Source organism: Austrofundulus limnaeus, unplaced genomic scaffold, assembly GCF_001266775.1.
Source record: "Austrofundulus limnaeus strain Quisiro unplaced genomic scaffold, Austrofundulus_limnaeus-1.0 Scaffold118, whole genome shotgun sequence".
NCBI classification, from domain to species: domain Eukaryota; kingdom Metazoa; phylum Chordata; class Actinopteri; order Cyprinodontiformes; family Rivulidae; genus Austrofundulus; species Austrofundulus limnaeus.
Window position 1 is genome coordinate 1,082,839 of NW_013952520.1, and position 19,313 is coordinate 1,102,151.

At 40.6% G+C, this 19,313-nt stretch overlaps 1 protein-coding gene across 1 annotated transcript in view; it reads left to right on the forward strand.

Annotated features, from left to right (window-relative positions):
- fkbp15b (FKBP prolyl isomerase family member 15b) overlaps positions 1-15,535 on the forward strand; it is a 38,371-nt gene extending 22,836 nt beyond the window's left edge. The window contains exons 20-30 of the mRNA XM_014014701.1: positions 1,361-1,393; positions 1,956-2,127; positions 4,668-4,804; positions 4,951-5,106; positions 5,194-5,355; positions 7,216-7,296; positions 11,248-11,361; positions 11,447-11,554; positions 11,662-12,287; positions 14,859-14,955; positions 15,089-15,535. Of these exons, the coding sequence (XP_013870155.1) occupies positions 1,361-1,393; positions 1,956-2,127; positions 4,668-4,804; positions 4,951-5,106; positions 5,194-5,355; positions 7,216-7,296; positions 11,248-11,361; positions 11,447-11,554; positions 11,662-12,287; positions 14,859-14,955; positions 15,089-15,166 (1,764 nt within the window). The 3' untranslated portion in view covers positions 15,167-15,535. The remainder of the gene's footprint in view (positions 1-1,360; positions 1,394-1,955; positions 2,128-4,667; positions 4,805-4,950; positions 5,107-5,193; positions 5,356-7,215; positions 7,297-11,247; positions 11,362-11,446; positions 11,555-11,661; positions 12,288-14,858; positions 14,956-15,088) is intronic.
- The last annotated feature ends 3,778 nt before the right edge of the window (positions 15,536-19,313 follow it).

The window sequence follows — 19,313 nt, forward strand, 5'->3', positions numbered from 1 at the left end:
CATCATGTCAATATGAACCAAAATCTCTGAGGAATGTTTCTAGCACCTTGTTGAATCTATGCCACGAAGAATTGAGGCAGTTCTAAAGGCAAATGGGGGTCCAACCCGTTACTAGCGTGGTGTACCTAATAAAGTGGCCGGTGAGTGTAAACCCAAACAATAATTCATATAGCTTCACATTTTACTTTTCATATACCTTCAAAAAACTAGCTTTTATCTGTTTTTTAAATACTGTATATACATAGATCTGGCATTTTTAACATCATCCTTCAGACCATTCCACAATCCTATACCCTGGATTAAAGTACATCTTTCTTTCAAACAAGTACGAAATTATGGCTTCACAAACATTTTGATTTGAAGATAGCATGGTAAATTGAATTTTCTGGCAATGATTTACAGATGTACTCCTGAGCTATTTCATTTTAGAATTTTTTCTATGTTACATTCTGAATTACATTGCTTGGCCAAAATAAAGTCTCCACCTGTATTTAACTAAGCAAACAGGTACGAACGAGCCTCCAATTAGATAATTACTGCATGAGTGATTATCTTTAGCTGGCAGCAAGTTATTTAACTCCAACTGGAGCAATGAGTGTCTTCTCATTTCTTCAACAGCCATGTGGACAGACACATCCAGTGGTTGTGGAAAAGATGTCAGTCTGTTTGAATGTGTGCCATATTAAAAGCTAAAGGTGGTCCAACAAAATATTAGAGCATGAGACCTTTTTTTTTTTGGCCTGGCAGTGTTATTATGGGCATATAAAATTTGCAAATCATTGAATTGTATTTTTTTTTATTATCGGTTTTGTTCATTAAAACATGCACTGAAAGTTATAAAATGTATTTTAACTTAATACTAAGACCTATTAACTGCAACTAGAAGCTTCTCTCCCACGTGGTTTCTTTCTTGCTTTGGCTGAATTAGCCAAAGTGTGTCCAGCATGCCTGGTGCTGTTTAAAAACATATACGTATGTATGGCCAGAGTTTGAATCTTTGCACCAGTGGGAAGTAGTGAAGACATTTGGGAAAACAAAGGTACTAGTGTGCTTTCAAAAGATGAGAGAAAATAAAGGCAGAAAATGAAACCGGTTAACTTTAAAAACTTTATTAGCAAAAGAGAACTTTAACTTCACATAATAAAACTGTTTTTTTGTTTGTTTTTTTACCTGTAATATCTGGTTGATAATCACATCCATCTCACGTCTGTATTGAGCTGTGTAGAAGATTTGATTAGCTGCAGCTGTGGGGCTTGTGCTGGTGTTTATCAAATCCTTTACTGTCTCTCTGTTGATGCTGCTCTTTGCCAGCCCCTCTCTGTCAGAAGAAAAAGTAGAATTTCCTGCTCTCTCTTCCCAGCATGCTCTGCCACTGGACCTTGGCTCTGGCCAGGTGAGCCTCTTTGTTCTGTGTTCTGCCACCAGACTGGGCTCAACTAGTATTTGCAAAATACACCAAGAATATATAAAACATATTCAAAAGATTACGTGTTGAGTTTTACACCACGTGTGTGCAGGTGTACTCAAGGTTAATGAACAGGATGGGTAATTGTTAGAGGAAAGAAATTTTTTAAATTTATCCCTTCCTGTTAAATGTTTTTACTTAAATATGTTCTGTGTGAGTAAGTGTGATCTGGTTTGCACAGATACATCTAATACCAGCTATTTGATCCCTGTTTATTAAAAGTCACTGGATCATCTTCATATCACACTTAATCATTTCAGCTAACCTTTCTTTCCATTTTGTTGAGTTTTTTTTATATCTCATCAGATGACACTGGTCATTTTTATCCCACAGGACCATGCTGCTCACATCAGTATCACCAGTAGCCTCTCATCCAGGCTTGTCACCACGTTATACAGTATCTCTGTGATGCTTTTACTTGAATGTCGACAACCACACATGCCTCTCCTTATTTCACCCTCCCTCTGCTGTTCTCCTCCCTCTCTAACAGGTTCATTTGACGGAGGAGCTGGCTTCATCCACAGCCAGAGTGTCTCAGTTGCAGCTTGAAGCTTCAGCTCACCAGCAAAAAGCTGCAGAGCTGCAAAACAAACTTAATTCAGCACTGCAAGAGGGCGAAAGCCACAGCCAACGCGTCACGGCCCTGGAAACACAGCTGGAAGGTTTGGAGAACTCTGAGCATGTCGTGACATCGGGTCACAGTAGGATCTCTTCACAAAGAACCCCACGGGTTCTTCAAAGCTAAAACTAATATCTACTGCTGCAGACTAGTTGGTCACTCAAAACTGCAAGAAAACCTATTATTTGTTGCAGTTTCAAGAATTTTTGATTGTTTGTGACCAAGTGATCGATGGCTGCACGATGTTAGGAAAACCTGCGATGTGCACTGACAGTGCTTAATACTGCGTTGACGATTTGACTTCCGATAATTTAACAAATACATTATGTGGTGTTGATGTCACATTTAAACACTTTATTTGTACATTTAAATTTTATAATGTTGATTACACTGTCATGTATAGATGATTATTCTCAGAATGCAAAGACAGAATAGACCGAACTGCTTAAGAATGAATTTGCCTCTGTGTAGGAACTGGAATCAGCAAGATGTGAGAATCATTTGGAAATGTGTGGTTTGTTATAAATGCTGCTGACCACCAGATGTCACTAATGGGGGTCTGGTTTTAAAGGGGACATGTACTAAACCAACTTTTTTGCCCTAAATACATTTTGTTGTGTACTTGGAGTCTCTAGGAGGCAGAAAATTAGAATTTAGTCTCTCTCAGTGCTGCGTGGATATTTTTATATTCTGTTTGGGCCATATTTTTCAGTCCGTTAAGATTTCTCTGATCCTTTACATATTTTGAACGATAACATCACAGCGTTTGCTGTGGAACTGCTAGGAAAGGTCATGGACTTCCAGCTTATCAATTTTGGGAGTCCACTGCACTGCACTTTTATTGTCTTCTTTGCCCCCTCGCTCTGGGTCAGACTCTGACTCAAACATGTAAGGCTTGATGAACAAGTGTTCTGTTGTTGACATCTTTTAATCAGTTTGTAAATAAGAAGTTGTATCTCTGATATGAAACTACAAAAATGGCCATATAGCTGATATGCTGTGTGACTCACTCATTCATCTATGCTGAGTGAGGATGTTGTAAGATAAGGTGTGTGTTGTGTTTGGTGTTTTTATCTGGCAACCCTGATGCCGGTCTCACTCATGCACCGATCAGTGGCTGTATTATCACAGTTATGTCCAGCAGATCAGCTGTTTTGACTCAAAATATAATAATTTTAAAGGAACAGTAAAGCGCGTTACTGTGTATCATTTGGCAACCCGGCCTGGCACATTAATGCAGCAGTTCCATATTGTCCTAGCCTGGCCCTTGCCTTCCTACGCAGCCCCGCTCAGTTCTAGTTTCCCTTCACTGTCCGTCTGGGACTTCTCCCATTGACAAGGATTTCGCTGGCAGATTTTTAGCCGGGCCAATCAGAGAACAGAACGTCGACTTTCTGCGCAGTGTCTGCTAGTTATTTTAGCATACGGCAGTGGAGGAAGTGAATGAAGCCAGTCTGTGTTGATAAGGCTTCCAAATTAAATTAAATTTGTCTGACAAAGCAGCAGCTCTCATTTACAGTCGTCTCGTTCGGCTCGGTACTTCTCTCCTCTCAGTAGGGTTGTTTACAGCACATGCGATTTCCGGTTAACTTCATAGCTTAGCCTCCGTCACAGCGACATACGTCGCAGCCAACGGATCCAATCATTTTAAACTTCAGCAGAGGCCACGCCTCCTGCAAGAAATCGATTCTCTATGCATCAAGTCCAGACCCTTGTACGAAGCAAAGTGAAGGACGGTCTGGTTTAAACCAGGCTAATATTGCCCCAATAAACATAAAATACCTACATTTCCAGAGACTGGACTCGTGTAAGCAGGCCTTAAATGTGAAAAGGTAGGATTTGAAAGCATTGAAGGACATTTGTGATCAATAAATGGAAATCGATAATATAGCAGACAACCAGTTGAATGTCTTTAAAACCTTTATTCTTGTCTTCAATCAGCTCCTCAGGAGTGCAGCAGTCAGGCTTCTGTCAGCCAGAAGGCCTTGGCGCCTTATCAGAACACAAATAAACTCTCGGGAGCAGCATCTGTCCCAGGCTGAATCTAAAGAAGAGACTTCACAAAGCTAACAAAAAACTTCCTCTTACTTCTGGTTACACCCCTGAAGGTGGGACCTTTTACGTCAGACGTTAGAACGTAACAAACTTTGTCATGCAGACAGTAAGAACACATTGATAATACACAAAGTCTCATTCTTTGTTTTAAACCATATGATTGCAATGATCAGAATGTATAAAAATACAAGACTTGCATCTAACATTCAGTTTATCAGTTACAAACGTTCCTTCAGCATGATATGTCCCTTTTAAAAGCTTTTGAATCTTTCTTTAGCACACTCAAGACAAAGCCTCAAAACCTTCACAAGGCTTCATCTACACATCTCTTATTTTGGAGCTTGATAACTCACTGAACCTGACCAACTCATCAAGAGTTGTTCTTTTTGGAGAGAAACCTTTTTTTCCTTTAAATTTGACAGTATAATGTTTTTCTGAGAGTTTAATAAACAAAGTAACAGGAGCGTGCTGCATGTTAGGTGACTGTGGAAAGCACTTGTCTAGCAGTTTTGTATTACTGACTTTCAGAAGTGAAAGAGGCAGCAGAACGGGCTCAGACTCAGTACCGCTCAGAGAAACAAAGGCGCAAAGAGGTGGAGCTAAAAGTTAACACTTTGGAGGAAGAGCTACAGGACCTGAAAGCCGACAAAGCAAACCTAGAACATGTGAGTTTGAATTATTTTAGATTTTGTTTTTGTCTAAGACATAATTATGTTGAATAAACTGTGTGTAAATCATAAAAACAAGTACAAGATTAAAAAAAATAGAAGTCCTAGATAAGAGATAGTTCTGTATCTTTTCACCTGAACAGGCACTTTCAGAAAGGAAGAAGAAATGGCAAGAAGAGCGTAAACAACGAGATGAGGAGGTGGAGGAGCTACGGAAGAGCAGCCAGCAGGAACTGGACAATGTCCGAGCTCAGCTTCGAAAGGCCAGGACCAGCAATGATAACGCTGCGTCTGAACAGGTGGGGTAATGTTTACAACAGTGGAAGTACCTGCAGAAAGGCCATTTTATGGCTGTATTCATCTTGAGCCTTCTGTTTGTGCTGTAGTTGTCTCAGCTGCAGGCAGAGCTTGAAGCAGAGTGGAAGAAGTCATCAGAGCACTTACTGGTTTCAGCTAAAGAGCAGCATCGCAGAGAACTGTCTGAAGTAACAGAGCAGAAAGACATTCTTCAGAACAAGTTAACGCAACTACAAGACAAGGTAGACCAGGTAGCCTTCATAAACRCACAGACACAATGGTTTTTATCTCCTCATGGGGACTTTGCAATTACTTCCATTCCATTCCTTCATTTTCCCGTCTTTTCTATTGACCCTTTGCACCCACGTGATACTGGCATGTCAGACGGCAGAAGACACAGAGCAGTGTATTGAATTGAATGGCAGTGATTGTTTTTTGAAGCTGTTTTTTTGCCATGGTTTCTACTTGTTAAAGTTTAGATAATTTTTCTGTGGAAGTCGCACACCTAGTTGGGGCTCACAGACAGTGTTATTTACAGAAGTTGGACATAGCTAGCTTAGAAATAGACCCATATCTTCTCCCTCCAGACGTGTTTGTTAGGTTCTCATAATGGCCAAGGTAAGACTTGCTTGTTAATGCTAATGTATTTTTATTTGCTGATTCCATACGTTATTCTAGATGTTTTTCAAAGCGACCTCTGTCTGACGCTTGTGTTACATTGCGTCTGCTTCCTGAGATCCCACTGAGCAGATATACTACCGTTAGCATCAGACCTTATGAATCCAGTCAGAGACGCTTTCTTACTTATTTTCTTCATCAGATCTTTCTGAGCAGTGCTTTCTCCACTCTGTTTGACTGGTTCATAGCGGTACGGACGGCTGGTTTTTAGAGCCGACGACAGCTAGCATGCTAGCAAGCTAACAAGCTAGTAGCTTCTCTTCATGTAGCTCCAGGTACAACAGCGCTCCGAGCTGCACTTCTTTCTGTTTAATTTTTAGCTGAAATGATCCATTCCCAGTTAAATTAAAAAGATGAACAGCTTTGACGATCAGCTGGTCTGATTTTATGACCACCTGAATGAGCAACTGGTGTTTACTCCATCAATGCGGAAAAAATAAATAAAAGCTTCTCCACCTTTCACTCAACAACACTGATTCAACATTGAGTAAAAACAACTATATTTCCAGTTATCACTGTTGTTTATGTCTTCACTATGACACGAAGTGCTGCAGGTGGGCAGACGGAGAGATTATAATATTTTAGAACCAGCAGCGCTGCGTCTTCAGCCCATTACTGCTCGGTCCGAAACAGGAGAGACACTCCGGTCCGGTTAACCAGAGAGTCTCCAGATCCGACCGACTGCGCAGCAGCTTAAGACTACGATAAAAGGACAAGTTTGGTTTGTTTCCTTGTCTGTTTCTGCAGCCGACTGCGCAGCAGCTGAACACCATTTTTACAGCTAAATCAACAGGAGGAAAGAATGATATTAGGCTACCAACTGCCTGATTCTCCTCTAGCTCAATAGTAGCTTATAGACGCATGTCTGTTTCTGCCATCCAACATGGAAAAAAGAGGCGGTCTTCTGAGGCGCGTGACGTCATGTGCAAAGGGTCAATAGCCTAACCCTGACCCTTAACCCTAAACCTGACCTCCCCAGTACACAGCTAACACTAAACCTAGCCTAAATTCAAAACTAATCCCTCCGTCCAAAACCATAAACCTATACCTCTATTCCTGTGGAGACAAGGTATGGTCCCATAATGAGTGTTGGGTCATCACAAGGCTGTGTTTGTCTGGAAAATGGTCCTCATGATGTAGCAAATGTGCATCCACACACACTCACTGAATGGGACTCTTAAGCACCTCACAATTCGTTTTAATTATCTATTTTATTAAGTCAGAATTACACATCTACTCAAACTATTTAAATAAAATGAACATAGGACTTTGTGAATAAATAACTATGAAAACTAAATTAATCTAAAAGCCCAACCAAACAGGAAAATCTTCAATTTGCTTAAAAAACATTGCCAGCTATGCTCAACCCTTCATGAAACAAGAAGAAAATGTCTCATTATGTGCTTTTGTTAAAGATATCTCTTTATCCACAGCTGAAGCAGTCGAGAGGATCAGAAGATCATTTGCTGCAGCACAGAAAGCAGAGTGAGGACCTGCAAGCACTTCAAGAAAAAGTATGTTGAATAATTACTTTTCTATACGTCAAATTAGAATAAACAGATAAGAAACTTATATCTTTCTTTAAAACTACTTGTAAACAGAATATGATTTAATTTTTAGTTTTTATACTTTTATTTTCTTGAACATCTGCCTTTTCTGATTATTGCTGACAACTGTGAACTGAATGACAGATTTTCTTCAGTGTAAAAAGCAGGCCATCTTCAAGCAGTATGCACTGTGGCCATATGACCTAGAACAGACTAAATAGCTACTTTTTCAAATGTCTAGAATCCTAACGTGATACTTCTAAAAACAGTTCTAAACTCACACACGTGGACAAAATTGTTGCTACTCCTCGTTTAATGAAGAAAAATCCACAATGGTCACAGAAAGAACTTGAATTTGACAAAAGTAATAATAAATCATTTTAATGAAAATTAACAAATGAAATTCAGTCATTGTTTTTCAACCAGGCTTCAACAGAATTAAAAAACAGCCCTGGACAGAAATGATGGGATCCTTTACTTAATATTTTGTTGCACAACCTGTTGAGGTGATCACTGCAATCAAACGATTCCTGTAACTGTCAATGGGACCTCTGCAGCTCTCAGCAACCTGTCCTGTACCCTGCCTCTCATACAGAGACTTTTCTAGATAGGCACCAGCTCCTTTGTGACCTGTGTGCTGTCTGTGGGCAGAGTGCATGGCTTTCTGACCACCTTGTTACGGCCCGGCTCTAAAGACCATAACAGCAGCCCAGACATGCTGGCATAGCCGGAACTGCTGATCCAGCATCTGACCCTCTGTCATGGTTTCTTTCAAGCATGGACTGGTTGTCCCTGGCCCACAGCTGCACACGACCCACGCTTTCATGCCGCTCACACTTCCCACACGCCTGCCGCATCTGCCATGTATGGAATGGAAGCTCCTTTATACACTGCCTGGCAAAAGAAAGTGTTCACCTGTATTTAACTAAGGTCTAAGATGTGTGGTTGCTGCAGGTGGTCAGGTCTTGGTTCAGCAACAGTCTGTGCTCAAAGAATGAGGTCAGCTGACCTGAATATACTGAATGACCAGGTTATTCCATCGATGATTGCTTCTTCCCTGATGGCACGGACATATTCCAAGATGACAATGCCAGGATTCATTGGGCTGGAATTGTGACAGAGTGGTTCAGGGAGCATGAGACATCATTTTCACACATGGATTGGCTCTACAGAGTCCACTGAGAATCTTTGGGATGTGCTGGAGAAGGTCAGACTCTACCATCATCAATGAAAGATCTTGGTGTAACATTAATGTAACACTGGATGGAGATAAATCTGGTGACAATGAAGAAGCTTATCCAAACAATGACACAGAGAATGTGTGTCGTAATCAAACATATTGGTGGTCCAACCAAATATTAGAGTGTGTGACCTTTTTTTTGGTCAGGCAGTGTACAGTATATGGACCAGGTGACTATGTGACTTTTGGTACCTCTAATTGCAGTACCTTGATGGAAACACAGTTAGTAGGCCACACTGTGGCAGCTGGGGCTCGTCACATACCTCCTCAGACAGAGTACTAGCTGATCTCTCTCTTTGCGGACACACAAACTTCTCAGTGAGTATCGATCATTAAGATGTACACTCACCGGCCACTTTATTAGGTACACCACGCTAGTAACGGGTTGGACCCCCTTTTGCCTTCAGAACTGCCTCAATTCTTCGTGGCATAGATTCAACAAGGTGCTGGAAGCATTTCTCAGAGATTTTGGTCCATATTGACATGATGGCATCACACAGTTGCCGCAGATTTGTCGGCTGCACATCCATGATGCGAATCTCCCGTTCCACCACATCCCAAAGATGCTCTATTGGATTGAGATCTGGTGACTGTGGAGGCCATTTGAGTACAGTGAACTCATTGTCATGTTCAAGAAACCAGTCTGAGATGATTCCAGCTTTATGACATGGCGCATTATCCTGCTGAAAGTAGCCATCAGATGTTGGGTACATTGTGATCATAAAGGGATGGACATGGTCAGCAACAATACTCAGGTAGGCTGTGGCGTTGCAACRATGCTCAATTGGTACCAAGGGGCCCAAAGAGTGCCAAGAAAAGATTCCCCACACCATGACACCACCACCABCAGCCTGAACCGTTGATACAATGCAGGATGGATCCATGCTTTCATGTTGTTGACGCCAAATTCTGACCCTACCATCCGAATGTCGCAGCAGAAATCGAGATTCATCAGACCAGGCAACGTTTTTCCAATCTTCTCTTGTCCAATTTCGATGAGCTTGTGCAAATTGTAGCCTCAGTTTCCTGTTCTTAGCTGAAAGGAGTGGCACCCGGTGTGGTCTTCTGCTGCTGAAGCCCATCTGCCTCAAAGTTCGACATGTTGTGTGTTCAGAGATGCTCTTCTGCCTACCTTGGTTGTAACTGGTGGTTATTTGAGTCACTGTTGCCTTTCTATCAGCTCAAACCAGTCTGCCCATTCTCCTCTGACCTCTGGCATCAACAAGGCATTTCCGCCCACAGGACTGCCGCTCACTGGATGTTTTTTCTTTTTCGGACCATTCTCTGTAAACCCTAGAGATGGTTGTGCGTGAAAATCCCAGTAGATCAGCAGTTTCTGAAATACTCAGACCAGCCCTTCTGGCACCAACAACCATGCCACGTTCAAAGGCACTCAAATCACCTTTCTTCCCCATACTGATGCTCGGTTTGAACTGCAGGAGATTGTCTTGACCATGTCTACATGCCTAAATGCACTGAGTTGCTGCCATGTGATTGGCTGATTAGAAATTAAGTGTTAACAAGCAGTTGGACAGGTGTACCTAATAAAGTGGCCGGTGAGTGTATGATGTACAGGAGTTAGCATGTGTGCATCAAGGTGCTATCCTGCTGTCTACCAACAGACAGCCCGCTCAGTGGCAAGCTTCGCTCCGTGCAACACACAACATATACACAAATAGGTTTCAAGGTATTAGGTGCAGCACCTTTTAAAGCTGCTTATCTACTAAAAGAAAAATACATTTCAGTTTTATAATTCATCAAGCTTTTTGTCTCCACATGGTTTGAAGGACACTGTTTAGATAAAATTGGATGAATAAAGAAATGCACTAATGGTTTTATCTGATTGTACATGACTCATTCTTAGATTCATTCCAGTAATGGTGAGTTGTTGTTCCATCTCTGGATCTGGGATGTTTATTTTCTGTTGGGAAAAAAATTAAATGAAATAATTAGTACACTGCCTGCCCAATAAATAAGTCTCCACCTGGATTTAACTAAGCAAACAGGTACGAGCCTCCTGTTGGATAATCACTGCAGGGCTGATTATCTTTCAGCAACAAGTTATTGAACCCAACTGGTTCAATGAGTTGTTTCTCATTTCTTAAACAACCAAAGACACGTCCTGTGGTCGTGGAGAAGATGTCAGTCTGTTTGAGAAGAGTCAAATCATTGCAGAGAAAACATCTAAGAGATTGTAGAAACTACTAAAACTGAGTTAAGAACTGCCCAACACATTAAAAACTGGAAGGATAGTGGACCCATCGTCTTTGAGGATGCTCCCATCATGTCTACTGTACAGCCTGTGTGGGGGGGGCTATGATTGGTTGCTGCAGTTGGTCCGGTCTAGGAAGCTCATTCAAACAATGCCACAGTGAATGTGTGCTGTAATCAAAGTTAAATGTGGTTCAACCTAATATTAGTATGAGACCTTTTTCTTTGGCCAGGCAGTGTATTTGGTTTTTGTTTCTTTATCCTGTGACCTTGAGACCGAGGCACGTACCAAACCTTGATTCAGGTGTACCATTACACCCCAGGACTGTTGTAATAACGTGCTGTTAAAATGGACACTAATCCTAAGGAAACCATGTTGTTGCCACAAGGCTTCATGGTTTGCATGTTGTCTGAAAAATGCTGACAAACTCCTCGCGTTGTGACTCTGATTATGAATTCTCTTCCAGTACTTTGCCTTGGAGCAACAGACGACTGCTGTAAGGCAGGAACTGGAGAGAAGAGTGGCTGAGCTGCAGAGGCAAGTGGAAAACTCCGAGAGCTCAGGAGACACTGCAGCAGAGGTAACAAGTCCGTGTGCAGTTTGTTCCAACATCTGTCTTTCCATCTTCAGATGTCTGTTGGAGGACATGTTATGTGTTGTTGCAGGTGAAGCGGGTGATGAATGGAGTGTTTCGTTCTCTGCGAGCAGAGTTCAATCTCAGTGAATCTTACAGTGGCCAGGCGGTGCTGCAGGTCATAGTCGCTACTATTAAGGTCACTAGTTCCTCTGTATTAAAACCATCTAAACACGCCTTGTAAAAATGTTTATATTCCGCGTGATGGCAGATGACACTCACTGGGTCATATTTGTTGTTTGTCAGAATGTCACTCTGCAGTTGCTCAATGACACAGACAGATCCACTCACAGACCAGCTGCCAAGGAGGAGGAAGAAGAGGAAGAAGGACCTGAGGATGTGAAGCAAAGTGAGAACACATTTCATCACGAACATGTTAATGGAAAGAGAGAAGTGAACGAAGAGGAGGACAAGCAGGATGAGAAAGACATGGCTGACTCCGATTCTCATCAAGTCAGTGAGGCCCAGGTGATGGAGGAAGTAAAAGAAGAAGAGGAGGCTGTGACAGAGTCAGAGGCAGCAGGTCAGGCAGAGGTTTCTGATTCTCACCCAGTTTTAACGTCTCACATCCCATCACAAGATACAACAACAGGTGTGGACTGTGAGCAAGAACAAGCCTCTGCTCCTGACAACTCTACAGAAAGTGTTTCCCTCAAATCTGAGGATCCCGATGATGAACCTGAGAAGAGTCCACAGCTCAGCGATGGTCAGGAAACATACAGTACAGTGAGCACTGAGGTAGATGTTAAGAGTTTTGAAGAAACAGAGAACAAAGGAGAAATAACTGCTGCTTCTCAGAAAACCTTTGGACCACCAGTAAACCCACCTCCACCACCCGTTGCTCCTCAGAACAGTTCTGAAGAGGACACCAGGTGAGTCATCTGTTGGTGGACTCAGATTTCATAAATGTTCAGTGGAATAAGCCCAAACTGAGCTGATTCCTGTAGGGAAGGATGGAGCGAGGCAGGCCTTATTTGAACTGTTCCATCTTCTCGGCAGCTCTGAGGTGAAGTCAAAACAATAATGCAGTCAGAATTTGAATGGTTGGGTAGGAATTCTTACACGGACCCTGAGCAGAACTAACCCTGACTAGAGTGTTTCCAGTTAGACTGTTGATGTAGATGATAATATATTTTCCCCAGATCATCATCATTGTTTGAGTCCTGCTGTATGAGAAGAGAACAATTATAAAGGGATCCATGATTAGTTGGAACATTAGACTGTATTTGATAAACATTTATTTTAACTGTAAAATAAAGACTGTAAAAATACTGTAGGCTGTTTAGTTTTGTAAATTTTTTAAAATATATTTTAACATAGACGGGGCCATTTTATTTACACACAAAGCATTCTGGGTAAATGACGACGTGGATAGGTCCTCTGTGTGAGTGAGCTATGTCCATCCTGAAGGTTAATCTTGGACAATATTTGATGATCAACTCTTTTAAATGAAACCAGAGAGCGTTGACAGAGAGGAGAAGGTAGAAATGACTCAGCTGTAACTGAAAATATGGATGGAGGACAACAGAGCTGCTTCATGGAAGAAGAACCTCAGTTTAGCCTGTTAGTTTGTCGCGCTAGCTCCGACCTAATACATATAAGGCAATATACAGTGGGGAGAACAAGTATTTGATACACTGTTGATTTTTCAGGTTTTCCCACTTGCAAAGCTTGAAGATTGTAATTTTTATCATAGGTACTCTTCAACTGTGAGTGATGGAATCTAAAACAAAAATCCAGAAAAATACAATGTATGATTTTTAAATAATTAATTTCCATTTTATTGTGTGAAATAAGTATTTGATACACCAGAAAAATTAAACTTAATATTTGGTACAGAAACCTTTGTTTGCAATTACGGAGATCAGACATTTCCTGTAGTTCTTGACCAGGTTTGCACACACTGCAGCAGGGATTTTGGCCCACTCCTCCATACAGATCTCCTCCAGAGCCTTCAGGTTTCGGGGCTGTCGCTGGGCCACACGGACTTTAAGCTCCCTCCAAAGATTTTCTATTGGATTCAGGTCTGGAGACTGGCTAGGCCACTCCAGGACCTTAAGATGTTTCCTACGGAGCCACTCTTTAGTTGCCCTGGCTGTGTGTTTTGGGTCGTTATCATGCTGGAAGACCCAGCCACGACCCATCTTCAGTGCTCTTACTGAGGGAAGGAGGTTGTTGCCAAAATCTCACCATACATGGCCCCATCCATCCTTCCCACATATTCAGGTCATTGACCAGGTCCTGCCGTGTAGTTCTGGGCTCATTCCTCACCTTCCTCAAGATCAATGATGCTCCACGAGGTGAGACCTTGCATGGCGCCCCAGACCGAGGGAGATTTTCCGTTATTTTGTATTTCTTCCATTTTCTAATAATTGCACCAACTGTTGTTGCCTTCTCACCAAGCTGCTTGCCTATTGTCCTGTAGCCCATCCCAGCCTTGTGCAGGTCTACAATTTCATCCCTGATGTCCTTACACAGCTCTCTGGTCTTGGGCATTGTGGAGATGCTGGAGTCTGATTGATTGAGTGTGTGGACAGGTGTCTTTTATACAGGTAACGAGTTCAAACAGGTGCAGTTAATACAGGTAATGAGTGGAGAACAGGAGGGCTTCTTAAAGAAGAACTAACATGTCTGTGAGAGCCAAAATTCTTACTGGTTGATAGATGATCAAATACTTATTTCACACAATAACATGGAAATTAATTATTTAAAAATCATACATTGTATTTTTCTGGATTTTTGTTTTAGATTCCATCACTCACAGTTGAAGAGTACCTATGATAAAAATTACAGTCWTCTACAAGCTTTGCAAGTGGGAAAACCTGAAAAATCAACAGTGTATCAAATACTTGATCTCCCCACTGTATTAGCACAATAGTCATAATTTTGGCCCTCATACTGCGACATATTAACTAAGATCATCCTGTTATAAACTCATGATGTTGGAAGATTTGTTATCATTCAAAGTACCGGTATGTGCTGAAGATAACTTTTCAACTAAAAACACAGAACTTTAGCTCAAAATATGTGAATCTGACTCAGTGAGTCATTTTTTTGTCTTGACTGAATTAAATAAGTTGTTTCGGCCGTCTTAATTGAAATTTTGTCCAAAGGTTAATCAGCTGTAGATGTACATCCAATGATTACTTTTCAGAGTTGCATTAAAATCTGTCCACTGACCAAAAGATATTTTACTAACAGACAGACGAACACACAGGGACTTGGCAATATTAGTTTTGATCCACGTAAAAAAGTTTTGACTCTGACCTGGTGAGAGACCATTCACCCCTCCACCTGCTTTTTAAGGTCAATACATTCTGTTCAAACTTGACTGAATCTGTAGCGTATTTGTACCTCGATCTCAGAAGAAATGAGTTTGTTGCTCTGTGAATCAAGTTTGTGTGATTTATGTTGTTTTTCTCCACTCTCTGCTCTTCTCTCAGTCTGACCGAGGAGAATGGACAAGAGCCATTTTTTCAGAGCCCACCTCCTGCCAACCCCCCTGCTGCTCTTATTGATGAAGAGGAGGAGGATGAGATAGTAAGCAAGGATTTGTAGAGTTTGGACCAAGCTGTCAAATTACTTGTTTTAGTGCTCAGCTTGCCGACTCGAGCCTACATTTATTTTTGTTCTCAAATCGGGACTTTTTTTTCTTTTTTCTGTTTGTGTGCAGAGTTTGAAGGGCCATCCTCCACCCACCCCTCTGTTTGGGGATGAAGACGATGATGACAGCCTGGACTGGCTAAACTGACATCAGCCACGTATTAACTGTTTTCAGCAAAAACAGGCATGGGTTTCTCCATGATGGAGTCTTAAAGGGGACAAGTCTCAGGTGGTGAACTGGACAGAGGAGTCAGGGTCTCTTCTGCTGCCCCCACACTGGTCTTCWCTTATCCCACCAATCAAATCCATCTATTTGATCCTACCGGACACTATTTGAACTCTGATTTCTACATAGCGCTGTAGCAGATTAGTTTCTTTAATCAGAAACGGTGATTCTTTTTTGTGGTTTTTAGACTGTTCAGTAACAATGTTTTTAGGAATAGAAATTTTACACGTTTTTCTAATCTAAAACTCATATTGGAAAATAAATGGCGTAAAAAAATGGGGTTTTCGTTGATTCGGTTTCCCTGTCAGTTTCTGAAATGTAATATCTGATTAACAAGCAAATAAGAATAAATAATTTTTAAAAGTCAAAACATGTTTAAGTGCAGACTTCTGTGTTATTATGACCCCCGCACGTGAAGCGAGGGTCATATTGTTTTCTTACTGTTTTTATTTTTTCGGTGATCTTTGCTCGACTGTAGCACCGGTCAACATGAAATTTGGCAGGACTGTAGATGAGTCCGACCTACACTGAGCCAGCCAACAGCTTTATGATAGACCCCATATTTGAGGAGGGGGCTCCACCTGTAAAGGGGATGTCTGGACATTCAAAAATGCTTAGAACTCAAAAACTATTCAACAGTTTCAGATTTTATTTGTTGCTTAGCTCTGATGAAGGGCTATCCATCGGGCCCACCACTGAGTCCCCGACCCCTCCGGTCCTCGACCCAAAACAATTAATCTGTTCTGCTGAGTTCTGAATTCTGGTTCGTTGGTGCTTTACATACGTGCAGGGGTTATATGCTACCGCTATGCGGTACCTAGTTTGATTTGATTTAAAAAATGTTGACTGACATTGAGTCAGTATCCTTAGACTAGTGTTAAAGGAACTGTTTCTCCAACCTAAAGTGATGTTTGGTCAAATTGTTATGAATAGTTGGTACCTCACCCATCAGAGCAGAGCATGTAGAAAGAGGAAGGCCTCATCTTTTAGGTTTTAAGGGTAGTGGCTAGACAAACATGCATTTTTTAAAAGCAAATGAAACAAGTATTGCTCAACAATGCTATACTAGTGTGAAAGACCATCATATTAGCAACATAAATAAAATTTTATGCATTTGCATGAGAATGCATGTTTAGAATGTCATTGTTCTCTCAAGTGAACAATGTTCTGTTCCCATACATACGTATGTAGGTGTACTGAGGCTGCTGTGTTCATCCCATCAACTCACTGAGCTTTTAGCATATCTGCCAGCTGAGTTAGCAAGAAGCTGATCCTGTGGACTGATACATTTAGGGCTCCTGTGCAGTCTTCCCAGTTTCAAATGTGGGAAAAATATGAGGAAACATTGACAGAGCCAGATTTTACATTGTTTGCAGGTATAGGCATGCATAAGTACTTTTACAAAATATGATATAAAAATCAGTTGAAGGATGAAAAGCAGAAAACAACATAAAAGCTCTTATTGGGAACAGCGTCTTGCTTTGTCACATATTTCTATCCATCTATTAATTTTCTTTACCTGCTTTTTCCTTCACTGATTCACATGTGCAGTGATTATGTGAGAGGTTGGCTACACCCTGGACAGGTCACAAGTCTGCAACATACAGCATTTCTTTAGCAGAACAAACTGTGCACAAATTACATCACGCAAYACCAGCCAATCACCAGCAGGGGGAACTCAAGAACAAAAACAAAAGTGAAGCGAGCACACGTTTCAAGTTGTATGGATTGTCTGTGTATTATGGGGTGCCGTTTGTAAAATTACACAGAAAAAAATAGGGGTTTATTTTTGTCAAAGTCATATTTTTACCAAAAATAATTAATTTTAAATCTACATTTTTAGTTAGCAAGCTAAATATTTAGCTCCAAACTAAATATTTACAAACTAAAGATTGAACTTGCAAATTAAATATCTAATTAGCAATCTAAATATTTAGTTTGTAAACTATGATATTTATAAATTTATGAATAACATTGTGGAATTCTGACTTTGAAAAATAAACCCCTTTTTTTCTTATGAAAGGCTAAGAAAGCAACATGGTGCTGTTAATTTTTGACTGTGTAACTTTACAAACAGCACCCCTTAAATTACATGGAGTTTTCCCTCATTTGAAGGTAAATGGATGTTGAGCAATCTCGCCAATTTTGAATTTTTTTTTTTTCAAAACATCACTTCGAATTTATTTTAATTATGATTTCAGAGTCTGTAAGGGAAAAAAAGAAGACAAATTCCAAATAAAATTAAACATCTCCTAATCCGCTCTACATTTAGAAAGAAGTTCTCCACCTCTCCCTGTCCTCCTGTCCTTGCTCCTCTATGCTTCAGTTATCTCTACCCCACATTTGAGGGTCATGGTACAGGTAAACACCTGACATTTATGAGCTTGACTGCATTGTTGAGCGTTTATTAGCCATTGAATGCGCACAGCATGCCTTTGTTGCTTTAGTTCTTAAATAAAGCAATATTTGTGCAAATAACTGAAAACCAATCAAAGCTATAGCCAAAGTGTCTTTATTTACCTTTTACCAACCTCAAAATAAATAAATAAATAAATAAAAACCTCAGTTTTCTTCATGAGAGTCTTAGTTTCAGATATTTTTAGTTTATCATAAATATAAGCAACACCAGCAAAAAAGAGTTTCAGCTTTTACTTCCTAGTATTTACATTTAGATTTGTTAAAATAATTGTCCATATCCATTTTTATCAAATGAGCAAAACTATGAAAGCATGTGACCAAGATTAATCTCTACCAAAGTGATGGAAAGGCCGACATTCAGTGAAATATGAACTGCTGATGATCTGAAGCATGGTGCAGGGGATGTCATGGCTGCTTCTGGAACAGACTCATTAATATTTATTGATGATGGAACTGATGATGGCAGCAGCAGAATGAATTGGAGTGTACACAAACATCTAGTCTGCCAATTTGAGAAGAAATGCAAAGATAAAAAATCCAAACTAATGGGAAGAAATGTTATCATGAAGTAGGACAATGACCCAAAGCTCACTGCCAACAAAGCTAAGGACTTCATCAGGAAAAAAGTGGAAGGCTTAAGTCTGGTCAAGTCAGCCGCCTGACCTGAACCCAATAAAACAGAAAAGCTGTTGTGAATCATTTCTATAGTCACTGTATTTGTTAATGGCTTTGTCTGTTTGTAACTATGAACTTAAACTGGCTGCCCCCTTAACAGTTGCCCTGAAGCCTTTTGACATGTTTCATTTTATGTAAGGGKGTCATGCTAACTGCAGGAAGTCGTCTGATACCTTGGTTTTCAAAATAAATAAATGAATAAATAAAAATTCCCCCAGTAGCATTTGGAAACATGTAAAGGCAACCACATCGTTTTTGCCCATCAGTGAAACAAAGACTGTTAATTATGGACTCTCTTTCAAAACAAATTTTGTCATCTTTTGAATATGACTCCCAATTTTAAAACAAGAGGGTTTTGTGTGCAGGGGCAGAGCCAGGGGGTGGCCAGGGGTGGCCATGCCCACCACAGACAAATCTTTGGCCACCCTGCTGTACACAACCCTTCCACTGTGAAACAACATTTAGGGGTGTGATAATCTTCCTGAACAGTTGGTGGCAGTGTTTAACAGTTTAAAACCACCAAGCTCTATCACTGAAGAAGAAGYGATGGTTTTATTCAGAACATATGCCTATGTGATCTGACTTATGGTGACAAATGTTTATTTTTTTAGTCATTTTATGTTCTGAAGCTGCATGATGATCTGTCCTTTTTGGTTAGGAGTAGACCTATCACTAAATCATAAAAAGTGAAACACCCCTCTAAATTCACTGTTGGTGGTTATCATGAATATTGCACCTGTTCATTGGATAAGGTTATTACTGTTAGTTTAAAACATGCAGTTGAAAGTCATCATTATTTGGCACAATGATACGTGTTACAATTAAAAATAAACCAATAAACAATATAAAATTATAAGACACCCCCTAAAGTCATTAGATATGATAAATTGTGTCACATTAATTAACCTTATCTCAGCTGTAGCGGTGAGTTTAAAACAGGATGATGGAACTAGTTTAATGAATAATCTGTCTCTGA